Consider the following 27,999-nt stretch of genomic DNA (forward strand, 5'->3'; position numbering starts at 1 on the left):
AAACTACATAAAGGGGTTAATAAAGGACTGAAGGGAAGTTTATTTCAGAGGAGGAGAAAAGTTACAAGAGACCGGAATCTAACATTAGAGGGTCAGAGGCTGTGATAGAATGGAAGGAAGTTTCACTTTACTGAGATGGTGGTAGATAATGGATCAGCCTCCTAGCAGAGGTGGTAGAGGCTAAAACAGTGAGGCAATTTAAAACATGGGATAGACATATGGTTACCCTTAAGGTGAGACCCAAAACTAATAAAGAAAAAAAGGGCAGACCAGACGAGCAGAATGGGGTTAATCTGGTGTATTTGACTATTTTTACCTTTTCCCAGACATTAAAAGGATATTTGCTGTGATTTGGAGACTTTGCATTGGTGCAGGGGCATGCAAAGGAGGAAGCGCTTACCCCCATTCATACCCCATCCCTCCGTTTGCGCCAGGCTAATATTTTGCTTCCTCCCAGAAATGTCTATTATTAGGCTTTGTGCGTGGCAAGTAACATCGATTCGGACGAAAAGTTTGTTTTCTTTTTGCAGAGTTCTTTTCGGACGAGTTTTCCTTTCCAGATTTTCCTTTCACATGGAATTCGGAGGGCTTTTTTGATTCAGAAACAAAATTTGGGAGGTGTTCCCAATGGAGGGGGCCCCTGCCACCTTCTGGACTCACCTTTCACAGCCAGCAGCCGCATATTGAGTTTTTGGAAGAGACTCAGACCCGGTTTTGGACTGCAGGAGCAACAGCAGCACCGCACCAATGGATACAGCCATCCAGCAGCATGCTATGGGACTGGATTTCTCCCAAAATTGGACCATTTTGATGAATTGATCCCTCAGAGTAAGGGGGGTGATAAGGCAGCAGTAGTAGTAGTAGCAGCAGGGCACTGGGAATACTCTGGCAGGTACACACATCCAGCCCCAGAGGAACAGGACACGGAATTTCCCCAGAATTGGAAAAAAACATTTAACAAAATTGTTCCAAGGAGATTAGACAGGGCACAGGGCAGGCACGGACAGACAAACACATCAAACCAAAAGGTACAAAATGGACCCCCCCCAATATTAGAAGAAGAATTGATCCCCCAGAGTAAGGAAGGACATTGAGCTGCAGCAGAAGACACATCGAGATCTAGCAACGCAGAGGCAGGGCACAGGGTAGGCACTGACAGACAGATTGTACAGGACAAAATTTCCCCTAAATGTAGAAAAAAAAATGATTCTCCATAGTAAGGAAGGATATTGAGCTGCAGAGGCAGGGCACAGGACAGACTATGTAAGCCCCCTCCATATCAGGAAAAAAAGAATCGATCCCCTAAAGCATGAGGTGTGGGGGACACTGCAGGCACTGGCAGACAGACTCATCCAGCCGTGTGGTTGAAAACTGAATTTCCCCCATCATTAGAAATAAACAACAGTAACTGCCCACCCTGCAGTATGGCATGCGGCCTGGGCAGACACCGGCAGCCCCTTGGTGCAGGACCGAATGTCCCCAATATTGGAAAGAAGGAACAGAGTCCGGCAGGGGGCAGGGTGGGCACGGGAAACACAACACATCCGACCACTTGGTACAGGAATAAAATTGAGGTGCGGCAGAAACACTAGTAAAGCACATGGCCTGGGCAGGCACCGGCAGATCGGCACGTCCAGCCCCTTGGTGCAGGACTAAATTCCCCCCAATATTCCAAAAATGTGTCGATGACTGAATCCTTTCCCACTTCAGCACAAAGCAAAGTAAAACCTGCGTCCGTCACGAGGCGGAGTAAAACCCGGGTCCGTTACAGGGTTTGTAATTCTCTCCTCTTACTTTCTCTCATCCCGGAGCGCCTGATAAAAATTCCTTGTTTTTATTTCCCAACCCCCCCCAGTTATGCACATTTGAGCCCAGGCTTGCCACTCTGCCTCCCAGATATGCCCCATACCCCCAGATATGCCTGATACCCCCCTATATGCCACTGTGCCCCCCCTGGTATGCCTTATAGCCCCCTATATGCCACTCTGATTGATTATTATCGATTGGTCGTTGCAGCCCTACTTTTTTTTGCATGCACGATAGAGACTGCTAACTTCATATGGAATTCCATATGAAGAAGAGACCTCTGTGGTCCTGAAAGTTTGTGTGATCTTGAAAGGTATCATCTTCACCGGGATCCCCGAATCCCGTCTACCGTTCTGCACCACCCTCCTTTCCGACGGCTTCCTAATAATTGTCAAGATGTCGTTTTTAAATAAAGCTATTCCGAAGGGAAGGAAACAACGCTCATCCGAACGTCCCGCCCCTTGATTGACAGGCAGCAGTCCCTATAAAAGTGTCGGCCCCGCCCATCCGCTTCCTCTTTCTCTCAGTGCCTGCTGTAGTTTAAGGTGCTCGGTCCTTCCGACGAAGCTAAGGCCCGATTTCAATCCGGCGACTAGCACCCTGTAACTCAGCCATCCGCGCCCGCCACACCACCCGCTACACTTAGTCATGGCCTCCGTATCTGAGCTCGCCTGCATTTACTCCGCTCTCATCCTCCATGACGATGAAGTCTCCATCACGGTGAGCAGCAGGGCTGGGGAGGGATATGGCGGCCGAGCTCGCGTTGCTGTTCGGGGTGACGTCACGCAGCTGCCGCGCGCTTTTCTATTAACATTGTCCTAGTAACCCTGTCCCGCCATTACTGTTTTGGTACGTTCGCTGCCTGACGCAGCTTGTCACCGGGTGTCGGGGCCGTGTGAGGTGTCCGGCCCCGGTGCATGCTGGGAGGGGAGTCTGGCAGATATAGCTTTATAGGGGGAGAGTGTGAAGGGAGCGCAAATATATAGAGCGGTTTAACAGAGTGCGGGAGGTGAGTTTATTAAACCGAGGAGAAATATTGCAAGAGGCCAGAATCTAACATAGAGGCTGAGATGGATGTAAGGAACTTACTGAGGGTGATGGATAAATAGAATGGCCTCCCAGCAGAGGTGGTAGAGGCTAATATAGTGAGGGGAGTTAAACATGCATGTGGGTCCTGGATGTAAGACGAGTCAGTGGGAAAACCCATCGGATGTGGACTTATGCTGCAACCTAATCACCATGACAACGCGGTGGGGAATTCCTTTCGCCATTGATTCTGGTGCCGTAAAGCGCTGCAGCTTCTCTCTGTGCCGCGCAGGTGGTTCAGCGGCAGCTTATTTTGGGGGCCGTAGGTCATGTCTCCCTGTGACCCCAGCTGCCTTGTTGGGTTGTAGTGTCCCACATGTTCTGATGTCCCGGCCATGAGTGCTTTTATTTACTGCGTTGCTGTGTTTACCCCCAGCAGCCCTCACCATGTGATGCCAGCAGGCGACACGGTGGGGAGGCGTGTAGGAAGTTGTGACTTGTGTCACGGGGGTCTGTATGTAGTAGCTGTGTGCTTTGCGTGGATATACTACGGGTTGTGTGAGCCTCGAGTTGATTGGCTGCTGTTTTCTGCTGTCCCAGCACGTTGAATATTAATGCATTTTATTTTTTCTACAGGAGGACAAGATCAACGCTCTGATCAAAGCAGCCAACGTCAACATCGAGCCCTTCTGGCCCGGTCTGTTCGCCAAGGTATAGATTGCGTGTCCGGAGCGTATAAATTTAATACGCATCTCATATAAAAGCAGCTCCTTCATTGGGGTTTTACAGATTGGTACTTGTTAGCAGCTGTGATGGCGCTTAGTTCTCTCTCCTGTGCGCTCTGTCAGTCGGTGACGGGTCCGCTCTCTGTCGCGTGCGCTCTGTCAGTCAGTGACATGTTCTCTCTCTCTGTCTGCAGGCTCTTGCCAACATTAATATCGGCAGCCTGATCTGCAACGTGGGAGCCGGTGGCGGAGCCCCTGCCGCTGGTGGTGCTGCTCCTGCTGCTGCCGCCGCTGCTGCTCCAGGTAACGGCACGATTATCTCTGGGATATTGCACTGATGGGTTGTTGGTGATGGGAACGTTTATCATACATCGCGCTGTGGAGCGTATACTGCGGTCTCTTCAGCCCCACAAAAAACACAATCTTCACGTTTATTTTCTTTAATTACAGCTGAAGAAAAGAAGAAGAAAGAAGAGGAGAAGAAGGAAGAGTCCGAGGAGTCAGATGACGATATGGGCTTCGGTCTCTTTGACTAAACATTTTTGTAACCGGACTTGTAATAAAAGAGCTTCATAGTATCACCGATGTGTCTGTCGTCTGCATGCGCAGTACTTGCTACTCATTAGATAAACGCCGTTTAATCAGTTTGAGAGATTTATGTAGAAATAAGAGTAGTGCAGTTGAATGCGCCATGATGCCGTGTTATCAGGTACCACTTCTGCTGGTAGTCCGTTTCTTATCCACCCTTACCCAGACAATAGCTCCTGCATGCTGTCAAGTCTCAGGGGGCTTCACACTAGCATTTGAAACATAGAATGTAGTGACTTTCATCTTTACATTATCGATACTTTATCACCCAGAATAACTGGCTGTGGCTGCCTGTATTTAATATGTTCCTGAATGTTACCCCGTATGTGCCTTGGTCTTTGTGTGCTCATTGGTTCTTCTGGCGGTTGTGTGTCTAGCCGGGAGTGAATGACAGGCTAAGGTTCAGTGATTAGTACCCCGGGGTGTAAATAGAGGCAAAGCCAACATCAGGAGTAAGGATTTGTGAGCGCTGTCACTAAAGGTGGCTATAGTTGTACGCACTCTATCGTCATGGAGCTGACCTGCGTGGTCTGTGGCCATAGTCTGCCCTTAAAGGTCAATGGTGGGTTAGCATGACACCAAATACTTTGTGACCCCCCCCCCCCTTATCCATCCCTTGGGACAGTTTCACTGTAAAGGTAAACCTGTGCTAGATGGGTGTTATGCTTCTGCTAATTACATGAGATCACACTGGATGGCTGGATCAGGGAGTAGGTGCTGTGCCTCATCTTGAAAATTGGGGTAAAGCAGTGTTAATTGTTTTCAATATATATATTATAAATGCATACGTTTGCTATAATGGGGGAGGGGGAGAGGTTGTCAGTATACACATTCTATTTTCAATAAAACTGATCTAAATTCATCAAGATACCAATAATGCGCAAATACGGAAGGAGAAAGACCTTTTAAGCAAATTCCTGTCGTTACTCTCCGGGGGCAGACGACAATCCCTGGATCAGCAATTAACTGAGAAGTCGCTATAAATGCCTTTTATCAGGAATCTTTTATTTTGTCAGTCGTGATATTTTGGGTGACTTTCTCTGCTCAGTCACCACACTGAGCTGATGCTTTATGGCGATGCTAATGAGGTCTGTTGCTCCATATACTTTCATGAGAGAGTCTGACCAGATGAATAAGACTGAGGCGTTCTATTGTTTCCCACAGGCAGTATAAGGAGTCGGGGGGGTTTGATTTCTCCCTCTGTTATCTGACCCCTTATCTACTAGACAAACGCCTAATATACAGCTGCCTGAAAATATATTATGGGGAAAAAATTACAACTGGTTTAAAAAAGGAAATAGATTAAAAATAATTTTTAAACATTACCAAGAAAACATTTGGTGGGAGATCCGCTTTTAACCCTTGACGGCAATTGATGTGCCAGGGACGTCGCAGAAATGCATCCCACTAACAAAATTGATGTGCCTGGCACTTAATGGTTAAACAAGCTTAGAAAGCGATCATTGATATTGCAACATTCATCAACATAAAAAAAACAATCCAGTTTAGAGAGGGTCTGTCTAGCTCTAGACCCTCCAGAGACCCCCTGCAGGTTGATTACAGGTACTGCAATTACAGGTCCACGGAGTCCAGCTTTCTAATCACCGTGGTTAATGAAGTAAAAATTTAAATTTGTAATGTTTTAAAATAATGCTCCAGTGATGTCACCATGATATAAGGGGAACCACCCAGTTCCAAGATAATCTATACAAAAAAACATAAAAAAATAATATATTTTTTTTTAAAATGTGTTGTATCTTCATAAAAAGTGTTAAAATACCAGCATTTGAAAAAAAAGTTTGAAAAAATGTTTTCAAGTAGCAAAACGCTATTTGTACTTATTCCCCTATAACTTGAGGGGAAAAGAGCAAAAACGTGTATTTCTAGTCAGAAAAGTTTTTTGTTTTTTTTTAAATGGATCTAAAGAAAGTCATTCTTGTCCCGAAAAAAACAATATATAACCTGTGTGGATTTAGTCTGGTCACGAAGGGGTTAAATTATTATCGTATCGTTCCTGCATAGGCGGCCAAAAAAGCTGCATCTTCTACACGAGGTAATTGCTGTTAGCAATCACACTCCTATCATGCCAGATCAGCCAGTACATGCTGGTACAGGGTGGCTGTAAGTGATGTGCAGACCCCATACTGCTTGCAGCATCAATACACAAGGGGGGCAGCTAGCTAGGTTTCAGCATGTACTGGCTGACTTGGCATGACAGGAGTGTGATTGCTAACAGCTAACAGCAATCACAGTCCCATCATGCCTAGGTTCCAGCACTTACACATGCTATCACACACACACACTCATTCATTCATATACTCATTCATTCACAGATTCATTCCCTCAATCATGCATACTCATTCAAACACCCTCCCCACCCCCTTACCTGCACTGCAGCTCCTTGATGCCGCTCACAGACTTCAGCAGAGGGCGCGGCCTCCCTCTGCGTTCTCTGGTACTGCACAGAGGAAGCAGGACTGGAGCAGAGTCATGTGATGTCACGTGAACTCTGCTAGGTTCCGCTTCCTCTATGCAGTACAGAAGACCCTCCCACAGGTAAGTAGCAGGGCCGTTGCTGCCGATCTTACACGGGCCGCACCCTATCTCTCCTCCGCATTAAAAAAAATTTAATAAATGTAAAAAAAGACGGGATTTAAAGTCGCATTGCGACTTTATTCCAAATTCGGCAGGGGGGCAACAGGGGGGGCAAGGATTAACCTAGGGGGGGCAATTGCACCCCCGTGCACCCCTGTAGCGATGCCACTGTCGGTGCCACAGCAGAAGCTCATTCGTACTCTCTCTGCTACTTGCTATTCTTACGTGTTTGATGAAGGCATTCTGTGGGTTCACGAGCTGACCTTGTAACTACAAAGTATCGTAACAATACACGAGATGATCTACTCACTACTACTTGATCTACTAGATCAATAATACGATAAACGTATTATTAAAGGACCGAGAGGTGACCTCGCTCTTCTACCCCAATAACTGCAAGAACACGAGAAGTTCTGTTTATTACAGCTTCCTGCTCCCCATCTTTATAATCCTCATACAAACACTATCCGTTAGACTCGTCCCCTTCATTCCTGTTTAACCTTTTAATGAACTTTAATTACGTTAAAGTACGTGCGGCAATAAACAGCCAGCCGCAGTGATGGCCGATGTTTCCCTGGGTTATGGATGTGACAGTGAAACGTTTACTGTGTTGATATATATATATATATATACGTTATGGATTTGTTGTTGCCGTTAATATATTTTTATGCAAAGTTATAAAGTATTATTGTAGCCCCGTTTGCAGTTGTGCCCCATACTTAGGTGAATATCCCCGGTGCCTACGTTTCCCCATTCAAATAGTAGGCACCTTCCTCTGTCTCACCCTCCCCAGGTACACATCTATTGGTCACTTTAAAGGGACACTTGCCCATCGCATTCAATGCCCCATTGGCCACAGATAACACATTAAGCGATTTGTGTCCTGTGCGTTTACCCAGAGTCACCTTTGTCTTGCGCTCTTTACAACCTTCTTTTCCCCAATAAACCGTTTCTCGTTCTTTTGCATCCTCACTGGTGCGTCCTGTCATTAGAGTTCGTTTGGGAGACGTTCCCCCCACAGGAACAAATTTACTCCGAGACCCTTAGAGTTTACCAACCTGTAGCCGGCTTATACTACGAGGAAAGCCGCAGCGACGGCCCGGGATCCAGTTCCAGTTGAGAAGCGTTGGCTGTTTGGTGTCAAAGCCTTGGTGTTGTCCTTGTCTGGGCGATAATGCACTGTATAGCTATGCTTCTGTATAATACAGCGCTACAGAGGTTCCCTGCTGGCCCTGCCTGATGGTTGAAGCTTTGTGTGTCCAGTGGTCGTTGGGAGAAGGAAGGATCATTTGGTGGGTGTACCCAGTTGGGATATAAGTTGTTCTTGTCATGGTATGGTCTGAACCACAAGGTAGGGTGACCAGACACAGGTGTTGGGGTAGGGCCACCTGCCCACCATACCCAACAACCCACCTGACGATGCCCAGCTGGAGGGCGTTGCGACGTGCCCACATGCGAGCTGCATTGGAGGTCTGTGTGAGTTACAGGACCCTAAACTGGTCAGCGGAATTTCCCCAACTGGCCGTGATACTCCACCCCCTGTAAAACCAGAAGAGTGGGGCAGCTTTGTCGGACAGTGCAACAAAATTGGGACTGTTCTGAGAAAACTGGGACACTTGTGAGGTATGTTGTAGTTAGAAAATTGTCCAGTGACATATGTGATATAGCTCTGCAACTGGAGTCAGGCAAATTAAGGTATTTTGAGACTTGGGGATCAATACGTTGAGTGGACCCTGAGAATGTCGTCTAGGGGCACCGCTCCATCTAGCTCCATATGGCGAAGAGTTGAGTCAAAACTGGCCTTTAGTTTGGCTTAGTCTTGGTGTCTTGTGTTGCCGTATAAATAGACAGGGTAGGGTTAATGTATTTTGAGTTGGAACAAGAGCTTTAAAAACAATATAATCTAATAGCTCTACACTCCCGATATCGCAAAGATTAGAGAGGACAGTCAACCGCTGAGGTCTCTGCGTTAGTGAAACGTATGCTGGATAATGTGTGTGTTTACTGCCCAAAACCTGTGTGACTTTGGATCCACTTTTTTTATTGTTGTGTTTTATGCCAATATGTAAAAGTGCACTACACATTTTGCTTCTTATTTTTATGAAAAACAAGGAAAAAAATAGTTTTTTAATTACACAGAAATTTTGGATGAGAATAAGACACATTTCCATCAAGTTGCCCCTCATTGTTGATCCAGAAGTAAAAACCCAGGAGATGATATCCCCGTATATTCCTCATATTAAATATTATATACTCTCCGGCCGTATAACTAATCCCGTCCTTATAACCCGTTATATCCCTGTATATTCCTCATATTATATACTATCCGGCCGTATAACTAATCCAGTCCTTATAACCCGTTATATGCCCGTATATTCCTCATATTATATATTATATACTCTCCGGCCGTATAACTAATCCAGTCCTTATAACCCGTTATATCCCTGTATATTCCTCATATAATACATTATATACTCTCCGGCCGTATAACTAATCCCGTCCTTATAACCCGTTATATCCCCGTATATTACTCATATTATACATTATATACTCTCCGGCCGTATAACTAATCCCGTCCTTATAACCCGTTATATCCCCGTATATTCCTCATATTATATACTATCCGGCCGTATAACTAATCCAGTCCTTATAACCCGTTATATGCCCGTATATTCCTCATATTATATATTATATACTCTCCGGCCGTATAACTAATCCAGTCCTTATAACCCGTTATATCCCTGTATATTCCTCATATAATACATTATATACTCTCCGGCCGTATAACTAATCCCGTCCTTATAACCCGTTATATCCCCGTATATTCCTCATATTATACATTATATACTCTCCGGCCGTATAACTAACCCCGTCCTTATAACCCGTTATATCCCCGTATATGACTCATATTATATATTATATACTCTCCGGCCGTATAACTAATCCCGTCCTTATAACCCGTTATCTCCCTGTATATTCCTCATATTATATATTATATACTCTCCGGCCGTATAACTAATCCCGTCCTTATAACCCGTTATATCCCCGTATATTCCTCATATTATACATTATATACTCTCCGGCCGTATAACTAACCCCGTCCTTATAACCCGTTATATCCCCGTATATGACTCATATTATATATTATATACTCTCCGGCCGTATAACTAACCCCGTCCTTATAACCCGTTATATCCCTGTAAATTCCTCATATATATATTATATGCAGACTTGTCCTGCATATTCAAGGTGGGACCTTAGCACCCGCTTATACACAGGCAAAATTATATTTATCCCGTGAGTCAATACCTCTTTCCACACCTTCCAATATCTTACTGGCCCTTTCAGCAGCTGCCTGACATTGGGCACTGCTGCTTAATGTATTGTTTCTAAGTGCTTCTTAATGAATTCCCCACCATAACCCCATTTACGGTATTATTCAGTGTTTTTGGTGAAGCCTCTACTGGTTGGCTCGACAAACAAAGAGAACACACTGGGACCCGGCATCCCCAGGGCTCACCATCCATTCCTTGGGGCTCGTGGCAGAGCGTGGGGGGGCCCGAGTGGACTTTTAATTTTAATGAAGGTCCCGATGAAGCTCGGTAAGGGCTACACTTCCATCTTTCCGCCTTCTGTTCTTGTGTAACATCTTATTGACGTCTCACACATGGCTTCGGGGGCTGGAGGCTCGACTGGTGGTCTCCATAGCAAAGGCCAACTCTTTTCGCTGCACATTTTGTAAGCCTGGAACTGCAACGTGTCACGAATGTCAAGTAAAACAATAAAACATCAAAAAATATACATAAAGGGAACAGAAAGTTTCATTGGCAGCGGCTTCCCACGCTATCTGTCACCGCCGGGGAAATCAAAACCAGTTAAGCCTTAGCCGTGGCGTCTCTTGGCTCCCGTCCAGCGCAGCGAGCGGCACCGTGGGATCTCATGTAGAATCCGTAGCAGGATTTAACGCTGTCCGCGCATGTCCTGGCTGTGAGACAGAACTCAAAACAGCAGGAATTCCGCACATGCCCAGCAAATACCAGTCCAAAAAAACCCCATATACTAAGCGCATATACTATTAAGGAAGATACTGCACCATATGGTTGTTTTCTTTATTTTATGCTCTTAGAGATTTTAAAGAATAAAGAACAGTCTTCATACCTCAGACGAGCCTGTTGTGCTGGCACTGTTTGTGAGTGCATTTCACACCTTTTACATAGCTTCTTGTTCTTGACAATATTACACTATAAGATTATTTCTTTTTTCTATGTACACATGCGCCCCGAATTTTGCTGGTTACGTGTTTGAACGCCGAGAGGAGCGTTCTGGTTGGGCGGCGGCAGTGATACATTAGAGAAGTAATTTTTGGTTCCTATTCTTTTACCATCACCTTACACGTGTTTTTTGGGTGTTTTTAGTTTTTCGTTTTTCAAAAAAAACCCCACCAATCCGGGGCAGAAATATTGGGGATCCCGGCACACTATATGGCCATCGCTTCGCACAGCGTCAAGGCGCTGAATCAGTGGGAATGCAGCTCATTTTAACTACGTTATTATATTATAGCAGGAACCCGGGAATCTGAATGTGAATGCCACCTTTTATTTAAGGTGCCGTCACCTCTCTGAATATTGTTTAGGAGACATATATAAGGAACAGACTCCAGGGGGGGAGATTCCTCTAAATACATTTCTGATTCCCTTTAGTAACCGTCTACAGAGCAACTATTAAAAGGACTAATATTCTCTGGCGCCGTCAGCCCTGTTTCCAGCATTATTCCGTCCCAGAACTCTGGTAGTTTTATCGTTCTTGCATCACGTTTTGTAACAGGTGCAGGACTCAGCAGCTTACCAACCATATAACGTAAAATGAAACAGCCCAACTGGAAAGTACTACAACAACAATCAGAAACTTAGACAATAGGTAAGAGATAACCTAATGGGGAGGAATAAGCATGCAGATCCTGAAAACAGGACGTTTGCTGGCTGCCTGGATGGGATAGGAGTCTTATTCAAATCTGTGAACGGTAATAATCGGATTAATCAGGGTGCTGAAAAAATAACACTATAAAATGTAATAATATATATTAAACAAGGATTCCAAATTAATCCTTGCAGCATCAGAGGCCATCCTCGGGACCCCAGGAGCTCCAGGCAGAGGGTACGGACGATATTTCTGTGTCTCCCTGCGTTTATAAGACTGAAACGTCATGTATGAACTAGGGATGCACCGAAATGAAAATTCAGGAGGGAAACTGAAAATTCAGCATTCAGTTGGCTGAAACCGAAAATGACCCCCACCTTTAAAAATCCCCCAAAAACGTATTTTTAATAAAAGTGTGGTTAACACACCAAAACTGGACAGAAAGACTGAAAAATGCAACAACAGTATTAATATATAAATATATATATATATAAAAGCCCAGGCATACCCAGATTCCAGCATGTACTAGTTGTCTGGGCATGATAGGAGTGTGATTGCTGTTAGCAGTTTATATAAATATTGTTATTGAATTTGAGCAATCAGACTCCTATCATGCCCAGGCAGCCAGTACATTCCAGAACCTGTGCATGATAGGAGTGTGATTACAGGCTCCCTATGCCCTACTCACACATCCATGCTATCACACAAACACTCATTCACTCGCTCATATACTCATTCATTCACACTCACTCATTCATTCCCTTAATCATGCATACTTGCTCATAGATCCCACCCCACCCCCTTACCCGAACTGCAGATCTCTCACTCGCAGAATACTGCAGGGGCCCGGCTGTCCGAGCAACTTCTCTTGTTCCGCCCCGAGTGGAGGAAGGCAGTCATGTGACGTGCATTCACGTGAATGTGCTGGGTTCTTGCTTTTCCTGGCCAGTATAAGAGACGCTGCTCGCACACCAACGCACAAGTAAGCATCCCAGGCCCTGCGGACGATTATTTTTGGCCACCTATGTATCGGTGCATCCCTAGTATGAACAGAATTACGTCCCTTCCGTGTAACACGTGAAGCTGCACCATCTGAACATATAAGCGCCCCCCCAGAGCCGGGAAATACCCCATGACATAGTAACAAATCCTTTAATAATATTTAATATGATCTAGAATGGATATGGAGACCTTTTCTGGATGCTCAGAACCAGAGATTTCCTTCCAGGCATTAAAACTAAAATGAAAAATCGAGTTTAACCGCCGCGTTTCACAGAAGACTCCTTTTTAATAAATCACGGTGCAAGTTCATCCTAATCTTCCTGAGTATCGATATCCTACAGAACGGAGCGTGTGTGCGGGTTACAAACGTCTGATAATTTATCTAGCAATAAAGATGTTTGAAGAAAAAAAAAAAAAAAAAAGACTTAGAATAGTAAGTAATGCAAGACTGATTCCCAGCAGAGATGGTGATCCAGCTGGCTGCAGGAAACCTGAAGCGGTTAGCATCGGGTTCGGTTAAATCGTTATAAAAAGACTCTTTACACGCAGATATTCCTTTTTTTTTGAGCACTTTGCGCGCAAAAGAACTACCCCCGCAAGAAAAAAAAAAATAACTGGCACTTTATTCTTGTGGAAAAAAAAGAGACATACAATAACTGGTTGCCTAATATTAGCTTCACACGGCCCCCGGGGGGACGGGGGGCATCGGCCGGAGAGATAGAGCTCTGCGGTTCCTTTCTGTGTAAATGGTGAACAGCATATTGCGACTTATCTGTTGTACAAGTACAAAAAAAACCAAAATCCCAAGGGAGTCGATTCCAGTTGCGGCCCTCAGGTGGGACGCCGTCTGCTCGCTGGGGGTCACTGGAACGTCAGTACATCTCCGTGCTGCGACATGGAGGGCCGCGGGGCCCCGGCTTCGCATCTCTCGGCCACGTCGCTGAAAGTTAGTGAACAGTTTGTAGCCACTGTGCGCTGGGGAGAGAGCCGCCGCTACTGAATCCCGGGGCCCGGGATATAATCTGAACGAAGTAAAGGGTAAGACTGGCAGGAGAGCGAGGAGGAGCTGGAACCAATCAGCACTGGAGGAGCTGGAACCAATCAGCACTGGAGGAGCTGGAACCAATCAGCACTGGAGGAGCTGGAACCAATCAGCACTGGAGGAGAGGAGCTGGAACCAATCAGCGCTGGAGGAGCAGGAACCAATCAGCACTGGAGGAGAGGAGCTGGAACCAATCAGCGCTGGAGGAGCAGGAACCAATCAGCACTGGAGGAGCTGGAACCAATCAGCACTGGAGGAGCAGGAACCAATCAGCGCTGGAGGAGCAGACGCCCGCTTGTTGCGGGGTTTGCTGGTGGAAGGCTAGGCTTAATTCCCAAAGGAAACTTGCGATAGGACGAGCTGGGCCGCCACGTTTAATGTGGCCTCGACTGACCAATCATCTTTAGCCTGGCTTGGTCAATGACATCTAGCAAGTTTTTAGCGTCCACGGCCAGCGCGTGCGCGGCAGTCAGCATTTGCTTTTTGTATTCCTGCTGGAGGCTCGTCATGACGTACTGCTGCGCCAGCTTCATCTTGTTGATCAGTTCTGCCAGGTCCGAGTTCAGCAGCTTCTGAGCCATCTCGATCTGGGGAGGAAAAAGTCACAAAATGGTGTAAAAATATGGCTGGATGATCATTTGTAGGCAGCACAGTGTGGCCTCCACCCCGTGTATTGAACAGACCGGGTCACCGGGCGCCGTGGACTAAACCCCGCAGTACCAGTTAACGCCGTGTCAGGGAAGGGTCTCACGCGGAACGCGATGCTTTAGCTCCAGACTCCAGGCGTCCCTTTGGACGAGGATCTGAAGCGACACTCACCTCTCTGTGAGTGCTGGCCGGGAGGATCGGAATGGTTTCATCAACGGTCGCCAGCAACGTCCTCAACGCCAGACCCACTCCCTGAAGGGTTAAAACAGATAAGTGAGCGGCACAAACGCTGACAGCAAAGAAACTGATGATTCCGATCACAAGTAAAGCCCAATCAAAACACTACAGCTGTAAGAACTCAAACTTACAACCACATACGCCTGTCCCAGGCGTGCTTAAATACACTAACCGTATTAACTTCTACCACCTCTGCTGGAAGGCTGCTCTGCTTACCTATCACCCTCTCAGTAAAATCATACTCGCACGCGCTCAGAATGACACATGGGGGGGGGGGGGTCGGGTTGTAGACGTACCTTCACCATCGGGACATACTCCTCGGGGGGCGCAGGCTGGATTCTGCTCGACATCTCGATCACCGCTTTCACCAGGCCGGTCACGTTCTCGTACACCTTGTCGTTGGTGCGATCGAGATTGGCGGTTGGCGGCGGACTTATTTCTTGTGGTTGAAGCTGTTTAATAAAAAAAAAAAAAAAAAAAGAAAAAGTTAAATTTATAAGCGGAGGAGATCAGAGAGACGGCGTTCCAAAAATTACTTCCACGGGGATATTAAGTAAGACATCAGTGCGTATGATGTCATTATACAGAATATATTTCTCACCACAAGGTGGCGCTCTACGGCAACAAGTGATGAGCTCGGGAGTTTTAAATGTTTCACCGTTTACCATACAATACGGACAATCTAATACGCAACGTCGTTACCCCACCAAAAAGCACGTTGCCCCAGAGTCTGATTAATAATCGGGGTACAGACTGCACCCCCTTTAAAGGTCTGTCCTAATAACTGCGGCGTGGAATGAATCCTGCGCAGATCTCCAGATGATCACCGTGGAGGGGGGGGGAAGGGATTTGGGAAGAGGGCCAGTACCGGTCACCGTGTTATAACGATTATATATTACGATGGTTTAATCTAGATTGTCAGCTCTTTGAGCGAGGCCCTCCCACGGCTGTAATATTATTTACAGAGAGCGCTCCAGACGTCTCATTTATCGGATGATCGAGATCGCAGGTTTCTCGCGGTTTTGTTAGAGGACAGAACTTCAAAAGGAGCTGCGATAATGATTTGGTTTATTAATTATTATTATTATTGATCTGATAATTTACTCATTAAGCCCGCGTTCGTCTGAGTGAAAGCAGATCCGTCACCGGAACGAACGCTCTGCGATAAGAATCTGTTTTAAAAAGGAAATTGTCACATCTTCTATTTCCCATAATCCCTCAGCGCAGGAGCCTGTACCCCACTTCATGGCGGCTCCTGCATAGAAACACAGAGGGCCCCACCCGGCCCCCGGCTATTCTGCCTGCTATTCCCGCTGTAAAGACTCAAACCTCAATCAGTCGTTGGTCTCGTCTTAGATTCAGGAGCCGTATGTCTATCCCATGCATGTTTTATACCCTCACTGTATTACCCTCTACCACCTCTGCTGGGAGGCTCTTCCAGTTACCTACCACACTCCCAGTAGAGTTAAACGCCTTTTTTTAAATAAATGTACCTCTTGTACTTTGTTCCCATTGTATATATTCACTGTTTAAGTTAAAAAGCAGTATAAATATATAAGAATTAGGTATGGGGGGGTGGAATGTGACATTGCCCCTTTAATAACACATTCAACTCTGCATGTCTCTTGTGCTTAGGACATAACAGTCCGCGCATGTTTATCTCCATGTACCTTTCCACCGAATTGTTATAACATTTAAAATCGATGTCGAGAATCAGTATAAAGAGAATCACTAAACGGCAAAAAAGCTTAAAATCTAATAAAAAAAATAAATAGAATAACGTATTATAATTTTTTTATTATATCGTTGGATGCGATTCGGCGTTGGGTCAAAAGCACCTGAGCACAGCTTACTCCGGACCGACGTCCTTTGTTTCACCTCTGATCTAACACAGACAAGTAACACGCTAACAACATACATGTAAGTGCTTACCCGCCACGGCTAAGTTCAAGCAGAGTGAAGAAGGGGTTAAAAATATACCCAAAAGCAAAAGGGGAAGAAAAAAATATTAATAAATGCAAACGGGATCCATGCGAGGAGGAACAGATCAGAACGTTACAAAGAAAATAAAAAGCATCCATGCTGAGCGTGCAGAACGTCATGCGCAGCGCGGCGCTGCAAGCCATGCAGAGCCCGAAGGGTATAAATATTTACATCGCCCCCCCCCCCCCGCCCCGCGAAGAGCTCGCAAGATTTATTATAAACTTGGAAATTCCTTCCAGCCAGGGCTGTAAAGATGGAGCAGTCACCATGGAAACCGGCCGAACGTTCCCACCGAGTGACTATTACATCGAGAAGGGCCGCTCGGACTCGGCGGACGGGTTAGCGGTCAGTCTGGCTTGTAAGATCTGAGAGATGGCTACTGGGCTGGTCTCAGGCTGCACAAGGCAGCCGGGGGCACGGAGCGGCTGGTGTTTCCGGGGCGTAATCGGGTTATTTTTCTACTTTTATTATTATGTTCGTCTCTTAATTACAGAAACGGTTGCTGCTTCCTTCCTGCTCAGCACCTCCCGTCCCACCCTGTCCCTGGCAGTGCGGCCCCCCCCCGGACAGTGCGGCCCCCGTCACACCCTGTCCCCGGCAGTGCGGCCCCCCGTCACACCCTGACCCTGGCAGTGCGCCCCCCCCCCCGGGCAGTGCGGCCCCCCGTCACACCCTGTCCCCGGCAGTGCGGCCCCCCCCCCCCAAGCTTTAGTACGTGGAACTCTCTATCTACAGGGTGGGATGAACAGGTGCAGCCGGAGACTGCCGGCAGATCGGCCCCCAGCGGCCCCCCGGCTAGTCGCCCGTTTCTCCTGCTGTAAAGACTCAAACCTTAATCAGTCGTTGGTCTCGTCAGGAGCCGTATCCCTGTCCCATGCATGTTTAATACCCTCACCCTATTACACCCTCTACCACTTCTAATGGGAGGCTGTTCTACTTATCTACTACCCTCTCAATAGTGTAAAACATATCAGCCTCTGACCCCCTAGTGTTAGATTCTGACTTATTTTTGTAACGTCTCTCCCCCTTTTATGTATTTGAACGTCTCTCTCTTCTCCCCCCCGGCCGGACGAATCGGGATCTCTCAGTTCCTGATAATTTTAGTCGCTCTTCTCTCCTGGTGAAGACGGGGGTCTCCAGAACAGTAGCCGAGGTCCGAGCCTCGCTGAACGAAAGCCCCTCGTGCTTCACCTTCCGTGACGCCGCTCTCCCCCCTCTCTCTGGTTAATTGCACAATATCAGCAGCTGGAAACAGTTTGAATCGTAAGGCGAGAATCGCTTGCATAACACGCGGGACAGGAAAAGGAAGCAGACGGTCAGAGACGGCGGCAGGAGATCAGAACCATTTACAAAACCCCAGGTAAAGGGAATAAAGAGACAGCACAGGAGAGCTCGCCATCCGCGCATGGTCTCTGCAACACAAGCGCAGGTGGACCGACTGTCTCCTTTGAGGAGATCCTGAAAACCTCTGGGCTGCTGCAGGACTACTCCCATCATCTACTCCCATCATCCTCTGCCAGCCTCTTAGCTGAATGGGAGATGTAGTCCTGGAACAGTTTGGGGACCCCTGGTGTAGACCACAAGATGAAAATAAGCAAAAAAAAATCCCAAAGGATCTAAATAAACTAAAGTGAGCCACAACTCCTAACACCCTCAGCGTATGATGTACAATAAGGCACAACCCAAGCTGAGCTGTAGTTCGCACGCTACACATGGTACAGTCCAGGCGTGACGGGCGGCCGTTATAACATTAACCTCACGTGACATCCGCAGCTACGATAACCCGCTCACTGACGGCCTCGCTGGGTACGAGGCTCTGTACCTTTCCTACCCGCCGAGGTTTGCCATGGGGGGGGGGTCTACGACCTCCGCGATCTCAGGCCCCCCCGGTGCGCTCTCCGTGCTCTCGCTGGGCTTACCTTGAGGCCTTCGTTATAGCTTTCCACCGGACTGTTCAAACCGGCCAAATTCCCGAGGTGGCTGGGAGCGCCGGGCCGAGGCGGCTTCTTTGGTGGAGCTGTGTGTTCTAGATCAGAGCAAGAGAACCGGAGGTCAGAGAACAGAATATAGAAAAGTCTTACGCTGCAGAACTTCTGCACCCGAAGACGCCGTTTATCTGTCAGTTTGCGAGCGATCAGCAGGGAGCAATCAGCGGCTCCGGAACCGACCATTAACGGCAGACCAGGGGAGAGCCCTGGTGTATGTATATATTATATACACACATGTATATTATATGATTGCTCAAATTCAATAACAATATTTGTATAAACTGCTAACAGCAATCACACTCCTATCATGCCCAGACAACTAGTACATGCTGGAATCTGGGTATGCCTGGGCTTTTATATTATATATTATATATACACACACATACATACACATATATACCTAGATATAATTGGAGCTTTAGTCTACTGTAGACTATTTTATATGTCTATCCCGTTATTCTGTACCCAGTCATTGCATTCTGTGATTTAGGGGAACGAGCGGGCAGCTGCGCAGGACTGAGCCGTACATATACGTCATGGAATTTAAAGGTTACCTGGCTTTCCAACGGGTTGATAAATGTGCTGGTTCCCGGCCTGTGAAGATAGAAACAAAGACGTCAATGTACCGGGTTCTGATCGGTAAGCGTTATGCGAGGACCGGTCCGCAGTCACATGCTCTATAGAACACGCGATCACAGACCTACCGAAAAGAATCTGCAATGTGCAGCCGACGATCACAACGCCATTTCACCCAGATTTCAAATGAGACAGTAATAGGTTAGAGGGGCCGACATCACCATTCAAAAGTTTGGGGTCACTGAGAAATGTCCCTGCCTTTGCCCATTCAAATACCATGAAAGGATCAGAAATCCACCACACACGGGGTTAATGCTGTAAATGACTACTGTAGCTGGAAACGGCTGATATTTATGGAATCTCTTCTTAGGCGTACAGAGGCCCTTTATCACTCCCATCACTCCTGTGTTCCAGTGGCCCTTTATCACTCCCATCACTCCTGTGTCCCAATGGCCCTTTATCACTCCCATCACTCCTGTGTCCCAATGGCCCTTTATCACTCCCATCACTCCTGTATTCCAATGGCCCTTTATCACTTCCATCACTCCTGTGTTCCAATGGCCCTTTATCACTCCCATCACTCCTGTGTCCCAATGGCCCTTTATCACTCCCATCACTCCTGTATTCCAATGGCCCTTTATCACTTCCATCACTCCTGTATTCCAATGGCCCTTTATCACTCCCATCACTCCTGTGTCCCAATGGCCCTTTATCACTCCCATCACTCCTGTATTCCAATGGCCCTTGATCACTCCCATCACTCCTGTATTCCAATGGCCCTTTATCACGCCCATCACTCCTGTGTCCCAATGGCCCTTTATCACTCCTATCACTCCTGTATTCCAATGGCCCTTTATTACTCCCATCACTCCTGTATTCCAATGGCCCTTTATCACTCCCATCACTCCTGTGTTCCAATGGCCCTTTATCACTCCCATCACTCCTGTGTTCCAATGGCCCTTTATCACTCCTGTATTCCAATGGCCCTTTATCACTCCCATCACTCCTGTGTCCCAATGGCCCTTTATCACTCCCATCACTCCTGTGTTCCAATGGCCCTTTATCACTCCCATCACTCCTGTATTCCAATGGCCCTTTATCACTCCCATCACTCCTGTATTCCAATGGCCCTTTATCACTCCCATCACTCCTGTGTTCCAATGGCCCTTTATCACTCCCATCACTCCTATGTTCCAGCGGTCCTTTATCACTCCCATCACTTCTGTGTTCCAATGGCCCTTTATCACTCCCATCACTTCTGTGTTCCAATGGCCCTTTATCACTCCCATCACTTCTGTGTTCCAATGGCCCTTTATCACTCCTATCACTGATCGCTCCCCATTACGTCTCTCGACCCATTTTTGTCTCGGCCCCCGATTTGCACAATGTTGGCAAAAACAAGAGATACAGAAACTGCCCCCTAAGCCCGCTCCCGCCAACTCGTTTAAACGTACCAGCCTGTTCAGAGAAAGCCTTCGCAGAGAAAGGGTTAAAGCTTGAAATAGCGCAGACCCCTGTGATACTCGGCACTGGTTTATCCTGCAGTCTGTTGACCGCTGTGAAGGACGACGTGTGAATGGAAACACATTGCCTTTGGCTGACTCGGTGACGAGGAGCGCTCCGGCGGCCGGGGAATCTTACGCCGGGACCAGAAGGACGCATGGAATTTGGTTGTTTTCCTATCTAAACCTCGGGCCGATCCAACTTTCCTTTCATGGTCTTCCAGCCACAAAGATTCCCAGAAGAAATGTTTTTTTTTTCCTCCCCGCTATAAGTCACAGGAGTCACACGGCCGAGGATTTTATGGACGAGGGAAGAATTCACAGCGAGGGAAAGATGTTTATACGGCCTCGCTGAGCAGAGACTCAGAAACAAAACATCCACCCAGGCTGGGCCCTTATTCACTAACCTGCGGTAAACGGCTCGCGTTCACTCACATTGTGAATACAATAACTACAAGCAGCAGACTAGCTCTCTGTGCGGACTACAACTCCCATAAGCCTTTCAAATCCTTCCAGAAAAGTCCCTTTACTACATCGAAGGCAGTGGTAGACGAAGGACAACAAGTCCCATCAACCTTTACACTGGATGGACGCAACTCCCTGCTATATTTGGACAAGTAGACAAGGGTGACTAATGACGCTGAAAAATATAAAGCAACGCACTTGGGATGTAAATATAATAACGTGCTGCCGGGTGACGGAGGAGGCAGATTTGGGGTCACATTCTATGTATTTGTATATCTGTGGAGTTTTAGATCCTAAACCCAACAAGATGATGCTCTCCAGATTATTCTTCTCGGTACACTTGGGCTCCTGGCCTCAGGCTTGGGGGGTTAATGGTGGCAGAAGTGGGATTAAATGGGCCACATGCCGATTCTCAAACCGCGGGAATAAAACTAAACGCTGCCTTTGGAGACCACAGAAAACAATCGCGGTTACTAGTAGGGGCTGTAACTGCAAGGGGTTAATGAGAAGGGGGGGGTCTGTATATTCGCTGCACACGATCTGCAGTTACAATGTTACCTTTAAGATACGGAACGGCCACGTTCGGGGGATATAACCCGTCTAGTTACATACAAGAACAATATACCTCCCTTATTACCCCACCTTATACCCCATCCAGAGCCTGAACCCCGACAATCAACGGGAACAGAAAACAAAAACATGCGCGATTCTTGGCTTTCAAATGCTATTTTTAAAAAGAATATTTGAATGCCATATGGTATTCAAAAAATATTTGACAACCCCCCCTCCCCCCCCCCCCATCAGTGCATTAAACTCCCCGCAAGCGTCTCCGGCCGAGCGTTATTATGGAGACGCGCCGGTAATTTGTCAGAATTAAGTAAACATGACTTTTAGAGCCAACACGGGGTTGATATTAGCAGCCGGCGCGTTAACGAGTCCCGCGGCGAGCCGGGGTCACCTCCCAACACCGCCGAATAACCTACGAACCCCTGCGTACCGCCGGATCGATGCCCCGCCATGGAGCGCTAAATTAATCAATAAATGGCCATTTTATGAACTTAATATAAATTTTAGCTATTTTTTTATGCAATAAACCGCAGATTTTGCAAACCCGGCTGCCGGGATACTCACCGGGCAGGGAATGCTCCCGTCGGCGTGGTCAACGCTGCCCCGGGAAAGCCGGACGTCGGGTTTCTGAAACAGAAAATACACAAACCTCAAATTATTCCCCCAAACGGGACGCAGGTTCCTCGTCACCCCCCCCCCACCGCTCCCTGGGGGTCCGCGTAATCCTCTCCCCGACGTTCTGGGGGACGGCGTGTAATTTCCAGGGGGTGCGTTCCGAACTCGTACCATTTTGCCAACGCAACATTTGAAAACTTGCATGTCTGCGGCCGGAGCGTCTGGAAGGAGCCGAGAGGAAAGTAACTGCTGCTTCCTGACGGAGGACGGCTTATGTGTTCTTGGCTCGGCTGCAGCACCGAGAGTGGAAGCGGGGGGCCGATCACTGAACCTTTCAAACGTTGCACAAGATACTTTCTTTTTTTTTTTTTTCTCTACTAGCTTTTATTACGCCGGAAGACGGGTGGAAAAGGCAGAAAATAACTTGGCTCTGTTACCGAACGCTGCCAAAATAAATAAATAAAAAATAAAACTAAAAGTTTGGGCACCACGAGGGTTAACAAGATGCACTGCAGCGCAGCAACCAAAAATACCTCACTTCTGAAGGTTTGAAGAAGTAGAGTTTTTTTTTCCTCTGCAGGACTGATAAAGGGTTAAACGGACAGAGTCACGGGTTATTTAAGAGCAATAAATACGTGGAAGGGGTTTGAGAAAGACAAAAATGTTACTCCTCGGCACAGACCTCCACTGGTCTTACCGAAAACGGGACGGTGCGCCATGTAATGAAGGACAGGGCTTGAAAATCAGGACTGTCTTCCTAGCACCAGGACACTTGGGAGGTATGAAGCTTTCAAAATAAGGGTTAGCGGCGGCCCACGGCGCAGAATGTCCTGTTAAGGAGAGCGGATTCTAAAAGCTCTTAGGAAGAATAACGTACGCGGGGTCAGTACGACGCAGAATCATATCCTAGAATACAGGGCACAGGGCGTGCGAGACGGCAGCACCAGAAACTGCAATGTATATATCATTTATAGCGTGTTCCTGGTTTCACACGCCTGCATGGAATACATACGTGATGCTATACAGAGGCATAACTGCCCCCCCCCCCCCGTGTCAAGTGGATGCACCCACACACAATAGGCTTAAAAGATACATTTTCCTTCCAAATATATCTAAATACTCAAACAAAAGGGGAACGTAAACATCCCAAATAAACATTTAGATTTCTGGCAGCCAACATTCTTAAGATAGTCCGTTCCATTAACCCCCCCTGCATGATTTTTATCCCCTCTGACCCCCAACTTTCTTTGCTAAAGATTTCACGTGTGTGTTTAACCCCTTTAATGCTGGCATGTAAGGGTTTAACCATGAGTGTCTGAGTTGTGTGCTGGGCTTGCTGTGAGTGGAGGATCAGGGACCCCCTCAGGCTTGCGGACCCCCCCCCCCATCATTTATGGTTGAGCCGCGGCAACTTTCTTCACCGTCACCTCCGCCCTGCCGAGATGGTCCGATAAAGAGAGATTCTCACCAAAAACCTCTCTTCTTTTTCAAGCCAGCGCTGATCTTCCTCCATTTCTTGCTGCTGTCTTATTAAGCGCTCCTCCATTAAGTGTGCGGGTAAACCTTGGCCTATGCCCCTCATGTCCAAAGGCCCCGAATCCTGCGGGAAGAAACACAGAGCTTCCGTTACCCTCAGGAAGAGATCGTGCCCTGCCGTCTATTTACCCCCCCCATCCCCCGCTCCCTGACAGATGGCGGGAAGTTATTTTTAGGAATAGCGTTTATTAGCCAACTCAATAAATTCAGTCCGACTGCCAGAAAAGCCGTCGGTGCCCGAGGAGGTTCTCCGTCACGCTGAACACTTCCTATTGGAGGAGTGATACGCCGCCAGCCAATTAAAAAAAAGGCCAGGGCAAACATTCGCCGTAGCTTTCAATACACAGGGCGTAAAGAAAAATCCTGGCTGTGCGTGATGAGAGTTACAGCCGGTACTGCCTATCCACGATCTCGAGAACAAACCCGTTACCTCCAGGCTGGGCTGCCACATAGTGATGTCCTGCGTCCGGTGGTTCCACGAGTCGTGATGGTCCAGTATGGTCGCCTGGCCGGGGTACAGGTTGCCAGGCATGGGAGCGATCACGTGGGACATTGGATACGAAGACACCTAAAGGGCGAAGAGGCAGAAATTAAACACGTGAGACATAAAAAGGGTTAAACTGAGGTAGGGAGGGTCTTTACTGCAAATCCCATAACAGCCAGCCAGCTGGATAAATATCATGGGATTTTTGGCTCAGCAGTATCTTAAAAGCTGCCTGTTGCAACCCGATCCATTCTACTCTTATTCCGTTTATTTATATAGCGCCAGCAGATTCCGTAGTGCAGCACGCGATAAGACGCACTGGTACAGGAGCTTACAATCTATTGGATTCAACCCAATACTTAAAAAGAGAGAAGAATATAAAAGCCGGTGTCTCGGCGCCATATTCACTAAACAGTCATCATTTGGACTCTTTTCTATACATTGTATCTCGCTCTCTGAGATATCTGTGATAATAGCGCTACGGAGGGACCTGCGCGGCTGGAAACAATCTCTAGCGCTAGAGGCTCGTGGGCCGTCCGAGAAAACAATGCGGGGAGAGAACAGGAAGTGGGTGACGACTTCCTGCTTGGGCTGCCGAGAGGGCTCTCCGGTGTTATGGTTCCCTTTGATAAGAGGAACGGGTTCGCCACTCCGTTCAAGACATTTTTAGGACATCTTTTCGAAGCACATGTCCTGAGCCCTGCCCAGGAATAAAGTAAAGGAAGGCGGGGGGCACCAGTAATTTGCATACGGGGGTGATTTAAAAGGATCATACGGACGGGCACTTACCTGGTAGTGGTTGGGCTGCACCAGATGTTGAGGGCTGGGGAAGAAGCCTTCGCTGGACCTCGGGCTGGGGTATCCCGGTCTGCTGGGCTGTAAAGACGGGTAATTCACAGTTAATAAATATACCCAGGGGTGTCGGGGGTAACGGCAGACGCCCAGACAGGCAGACGCGGGGCGGCTGGTCACAAAATCGATTCATGGCTCGTGACGGCCTTTTAATGACTGGAACCCAAGAGAGGGTTATTTCGGGTACGTTGATGATACGGAATACGATGGCGAATGGGGAGTGCGTATATCTAATAAGGATTAAATACATATAATATATTATATTTATATATACTAATGCTATTACTGTAGCAACCCATGGAACTCCAACAGCTGAAACATTCTATTGGTTGCTACGGCGATATCATCACTTTTCAAACTTTGAAAAAGAAAAAAACATTTTGACCCCCATAGGTAGGCAGCCCCCCCCCCCCGGTGAACATTTCTAATGCCTCTCCCCACCCCCTCTTGTGTTTGCCCCCCTTCTCAGGGCAAATCGCAGATTCCCGCATGGTGACAAACCACTGCACACCATGGCGGGGTGTATCCTCTCCGTCTTACGAATGAGGGAAATTGTTTTTTTGGAATGTAAAGAAGTTTTACTTTAATGAGGGGGTGGTAGATAAGTGGAAAGGCCTCCCAGCAGAAACGGTAGAGGGACGATTTGCGGTCGGCGTTCATACCTTTGGAGGGGCTTCATCAGACCCTCCTGAATCCCAGGACACGGTGACCTGCCGCCGGGACTCCATCCTCATCCGCTCCTCCTGCTGCAGCTTCTCTTCCTCCAAAATTGTACTGAAAAAGTCAAAAACAGACGGCTATTAATACAACCAAACGAAGCAATTATCAGTTATTAGCAGAAAAGCCGCCCCCCCCACCCCGTACCATGTATAACATTTCAACCCACAGGAGATCCATTACCGTCTCCCTTAATTATTCTCCTCTTTTATTTCTATAGAGCCAACTATTCCCGCAGCGCTTCTTACAGTCCCTACGTTCAAAGGGTCTGACCGATTAAGACGACCCAATACAATATAGTTAGGTAGAGAGAGCCCAGCTCGCAAGCTTACAATCTAGAATACTTAGCAATCCGCAAGAGCGTTCCACTGGTTGCTATGACGACTGCATAACTTTAAAACCTCCTCGGCATTCTTTATCCGGAAGCCCCCGATATCGCGATTATGTTTTCCAAGAGCAAGACTTGGGAAGGCTTAAGACAGCGTTCTGACTGAGCAGCGCTCTCGAGCACTCTAACGTGACGATCTGAGAGCGATGGGCCGCTCTCCCCGCCGCCTCCTCCCCGCCCTGCTATGTGGATTGTTAATACTGGAAGCGAGCCATGATTTCCAGAGCTTTACGGAATGTCTGAGATGCACGGCGACTCCGATCCTCGCTCCGGCATCCTCGCCCGGCAGAGACCTGCTCTGCTGCGGTTACCGTGGCAACCACTCAGCGCCATGAGTAATGTTTCCCGTGTAACTCATCCACAGGAAGACAAACCACAGAGAAAAGTTTCAGAAATTTCCCCTTCTGTGCCATTCGGAGGACAGGCGGACCAAGCGGAGACGCTGCTTTATACGGAGCAGTGCTAAAAGTGGTGCAGCTGCCATGGCAACCAACAGAGTATTCCTCCTGCACGATTGCATTTTGCATGTAAAGTGAAGCCGGAATCTCGGAGACGGCAGAATTTGCATTAAAACAACGTCTTCGATCAAAAAATAAAGCCATGTCTATCAGCCGGGTAAAACCATTTAACTCAAGGGGAAGCCCCCAGAGCTTTTTGCTCCCAGTATGTTACGGTTGATATCGCTGCTTGAATGCAGGTGAATCTTAAGTGTATCTTTAAATAATGGCAAGGTTTCCATGACGACCGGTATTAGAGCCATTTGGGCAACACACCCAGTGAGTCACTGCACAGAGCCATCTTTACGACGAGCTATTAAAGGGTTAATATTTCAAGAGTCCCAGGGATGTCAGTAACACCTCAACCTACAAAGAGTTAAAAGTGGCCAACCAATCAGAAACATCACGAAACAAACAAAAAAACAACAACACTGAAGAAGGAAGCGTTCGCTCCGTTAATAACGGCCACAGTTACAGAGACGGCGATCTCATTAAAAAACAAATAAAAAAGCCTAAAACTAAACATTTTGATTCATTTAAAAAAATGTTTTGTTTTTTTTAAAAAAGTGAAACGGAAACAAACAAAAAACCCCCAAAAAACAACACTTTAGAGGCCGGCTTATTAACGAAGTTTAACAGGTTACTCCGTTTCACTTTCCTTCGGTAAATAAAGGGTGCTGCGAGTTACCGTATCGCACACGAGATGTATAAACAGGGAAAGAAAAAAAAAGGGGGGGGGATCCTGAAAATCCATAAGAGGGGGGCGATTCCGTAGACAGACCCCCCCCATGGGATCTCTCCGGCTTTTGCTTTCCAGCTGTTTCGGAGATTCAAGTGGTTCCCGAGAACGCACGGAAAGGGCACAATGTCACATATTTTCCCCAAAAAAGCCTATTTTTAGTAACAGTAAGACAGACGAGCTCTGAATTATAACGAAGCCCTGGAAGATTTTTTTTTATTATTTTGATTTATTTTTTTTACAAACAAAGGTTTTGGGTAAATATTTAAAAAATCTGGATTATTTTTTATTTTTTTAAATCGCTGGTCACAAGTACTTCTTAAATTAAAATAAAAAATGCCGTCTCCGGAGGATTGCTTCTGAAATATTGACTTTTTCCGGATAAATGTGTTTTTTCAGCGATAAGCCGCTATGGAGCGCTCTTGGCTGCAGATTGCGAGCGGGAATGCCGTAAACCTGTAATTTGCGTTTTAACCCTTTATTTGTCGCGCTGGGTCATTTCCT

The 27,999-nt window shown here is 47.1% G+C and overlaps 2 protein-coding genes across 10 annotated transcripts in view; one reads left to right on the forward strand and one right to left on the reverse strand.

Moving 5' to 3' along the window:
* The first annotated feature begins 2,345 nt into the window (after positions 1-2,345).
* LOC149305709 (large ribosomal subunit protein P1-like) lies at positions 2,346-4,103 on the forward strand. Its single transcript, XM_089477404.1, has 4 exons — positions 2,346-2,526; positions 3,469-3,543; positions 3,752-3,860; positions 4,008-4,103. Exons 1-4 carry the CDS (start codon positions 2,455-2,457, stop codon positions 4,091-4,093), a joined length of 342 nt encoding a protein of 113 aa, XP_089333530.1. The 5' UTR covers positions 2,346-2,454; the 3' UTR covers positions 4,094-4,103.
* Positions 4,104-14,075: 9,972 nt separating this feature from the next.
* Positions 14,076-27,999, reverse strand: part of LOC149305710 (focal adhesion kinase 1) — a 61,115-nt gene continuing 47,191 nt past the window's right edge. For 5 of the 9 annotated variants that reach the window (XM_089477225.1, XM_089477224.1, XM_089477232.1 and 2 more), the window contains 11 exons: positions 25,817-25,928; positions 25,092-25,178; positions 24,249-24,386; positions 23,751-23,882; positions 22,232-22,294; positions 19,112-19,151; positions 18,489-18,595; positions 16,519-16,527; positions 14,883-15,038; positions 14,521-14,601; positions 14,076-14,288 (listed from right to left, as the gene is read on the reverse strand). In XM_089477225.1, coding sequence (XP_089333351.1) covers positions 14,076-14,288; positions 14,521-14,601; positions 14,883-15,038; positions 16,519-16,527; positions 18,489-18,595; positions 19,112-19,151; positions 22,232-22,294; positions 23,751-23,882; positions 24,249-24,386; positions 25,092-25,178; positions 25,817-25,928 — 1,138 coding nt within the window. The remainder of the gene's footprint in view (positions 14,289-14,520; positions 14,602-14,882; positions 15,039-16,518; positions 16,528-18,488; positions 18,596-19,111; positions 19,152-22,231; positions 22,295-23,750; positions 23,883-24,248; positions 24,387-25,091; positions 25,179-25,816; positions 25,929-27,999) is intronic. The other 4 variants (XM_089477226.1, XM_089477223.1, XM_089477230.1 and 1 more) reach the window with 2 other exon arrangements.

This window comes from Sceloporus occidentalis, unplaced genomic scaffold, assembly GCF_023333645.1.
Source record: "Sceloporus occidentalis isolate IW3139 unplaced genomic scaffold, rSceOcc1.0.p SCAF_11, whole genome shotgun sequence".
In the NCBI taxonomy this organism is placed as follows: domain Eukaryota; kingdom Metazoa; phylum Chordata; class Lepidosauria; order Squamata; family Phrynosomatidae; genus Sceloporus; species Sceloporus occidentalis.

Coding starts and splice junctions, on each gene's coding strand:
- LOC149305709 (XM_089477404.1), top strand. CDS start 2,455: ATGGCCTCCGTATCTGAGCTCGCCTGCATTTACTCCGCTCTCATCCTC. Junction 2,527..3,468: donor ACGATGAAGTCTCCATCACG/GTGAGCAGCAGG, acceptor TTTTTTCTACAG/GAGGACAAGATCAACGCTCT. Junction 3,861..4,007: donor TGCCGCCGCTGCTGCTCCAG/GTAACGGCACGA, acceptor CTTTAATTACAG/CTGAAGAAAAGAAGAAGAAA.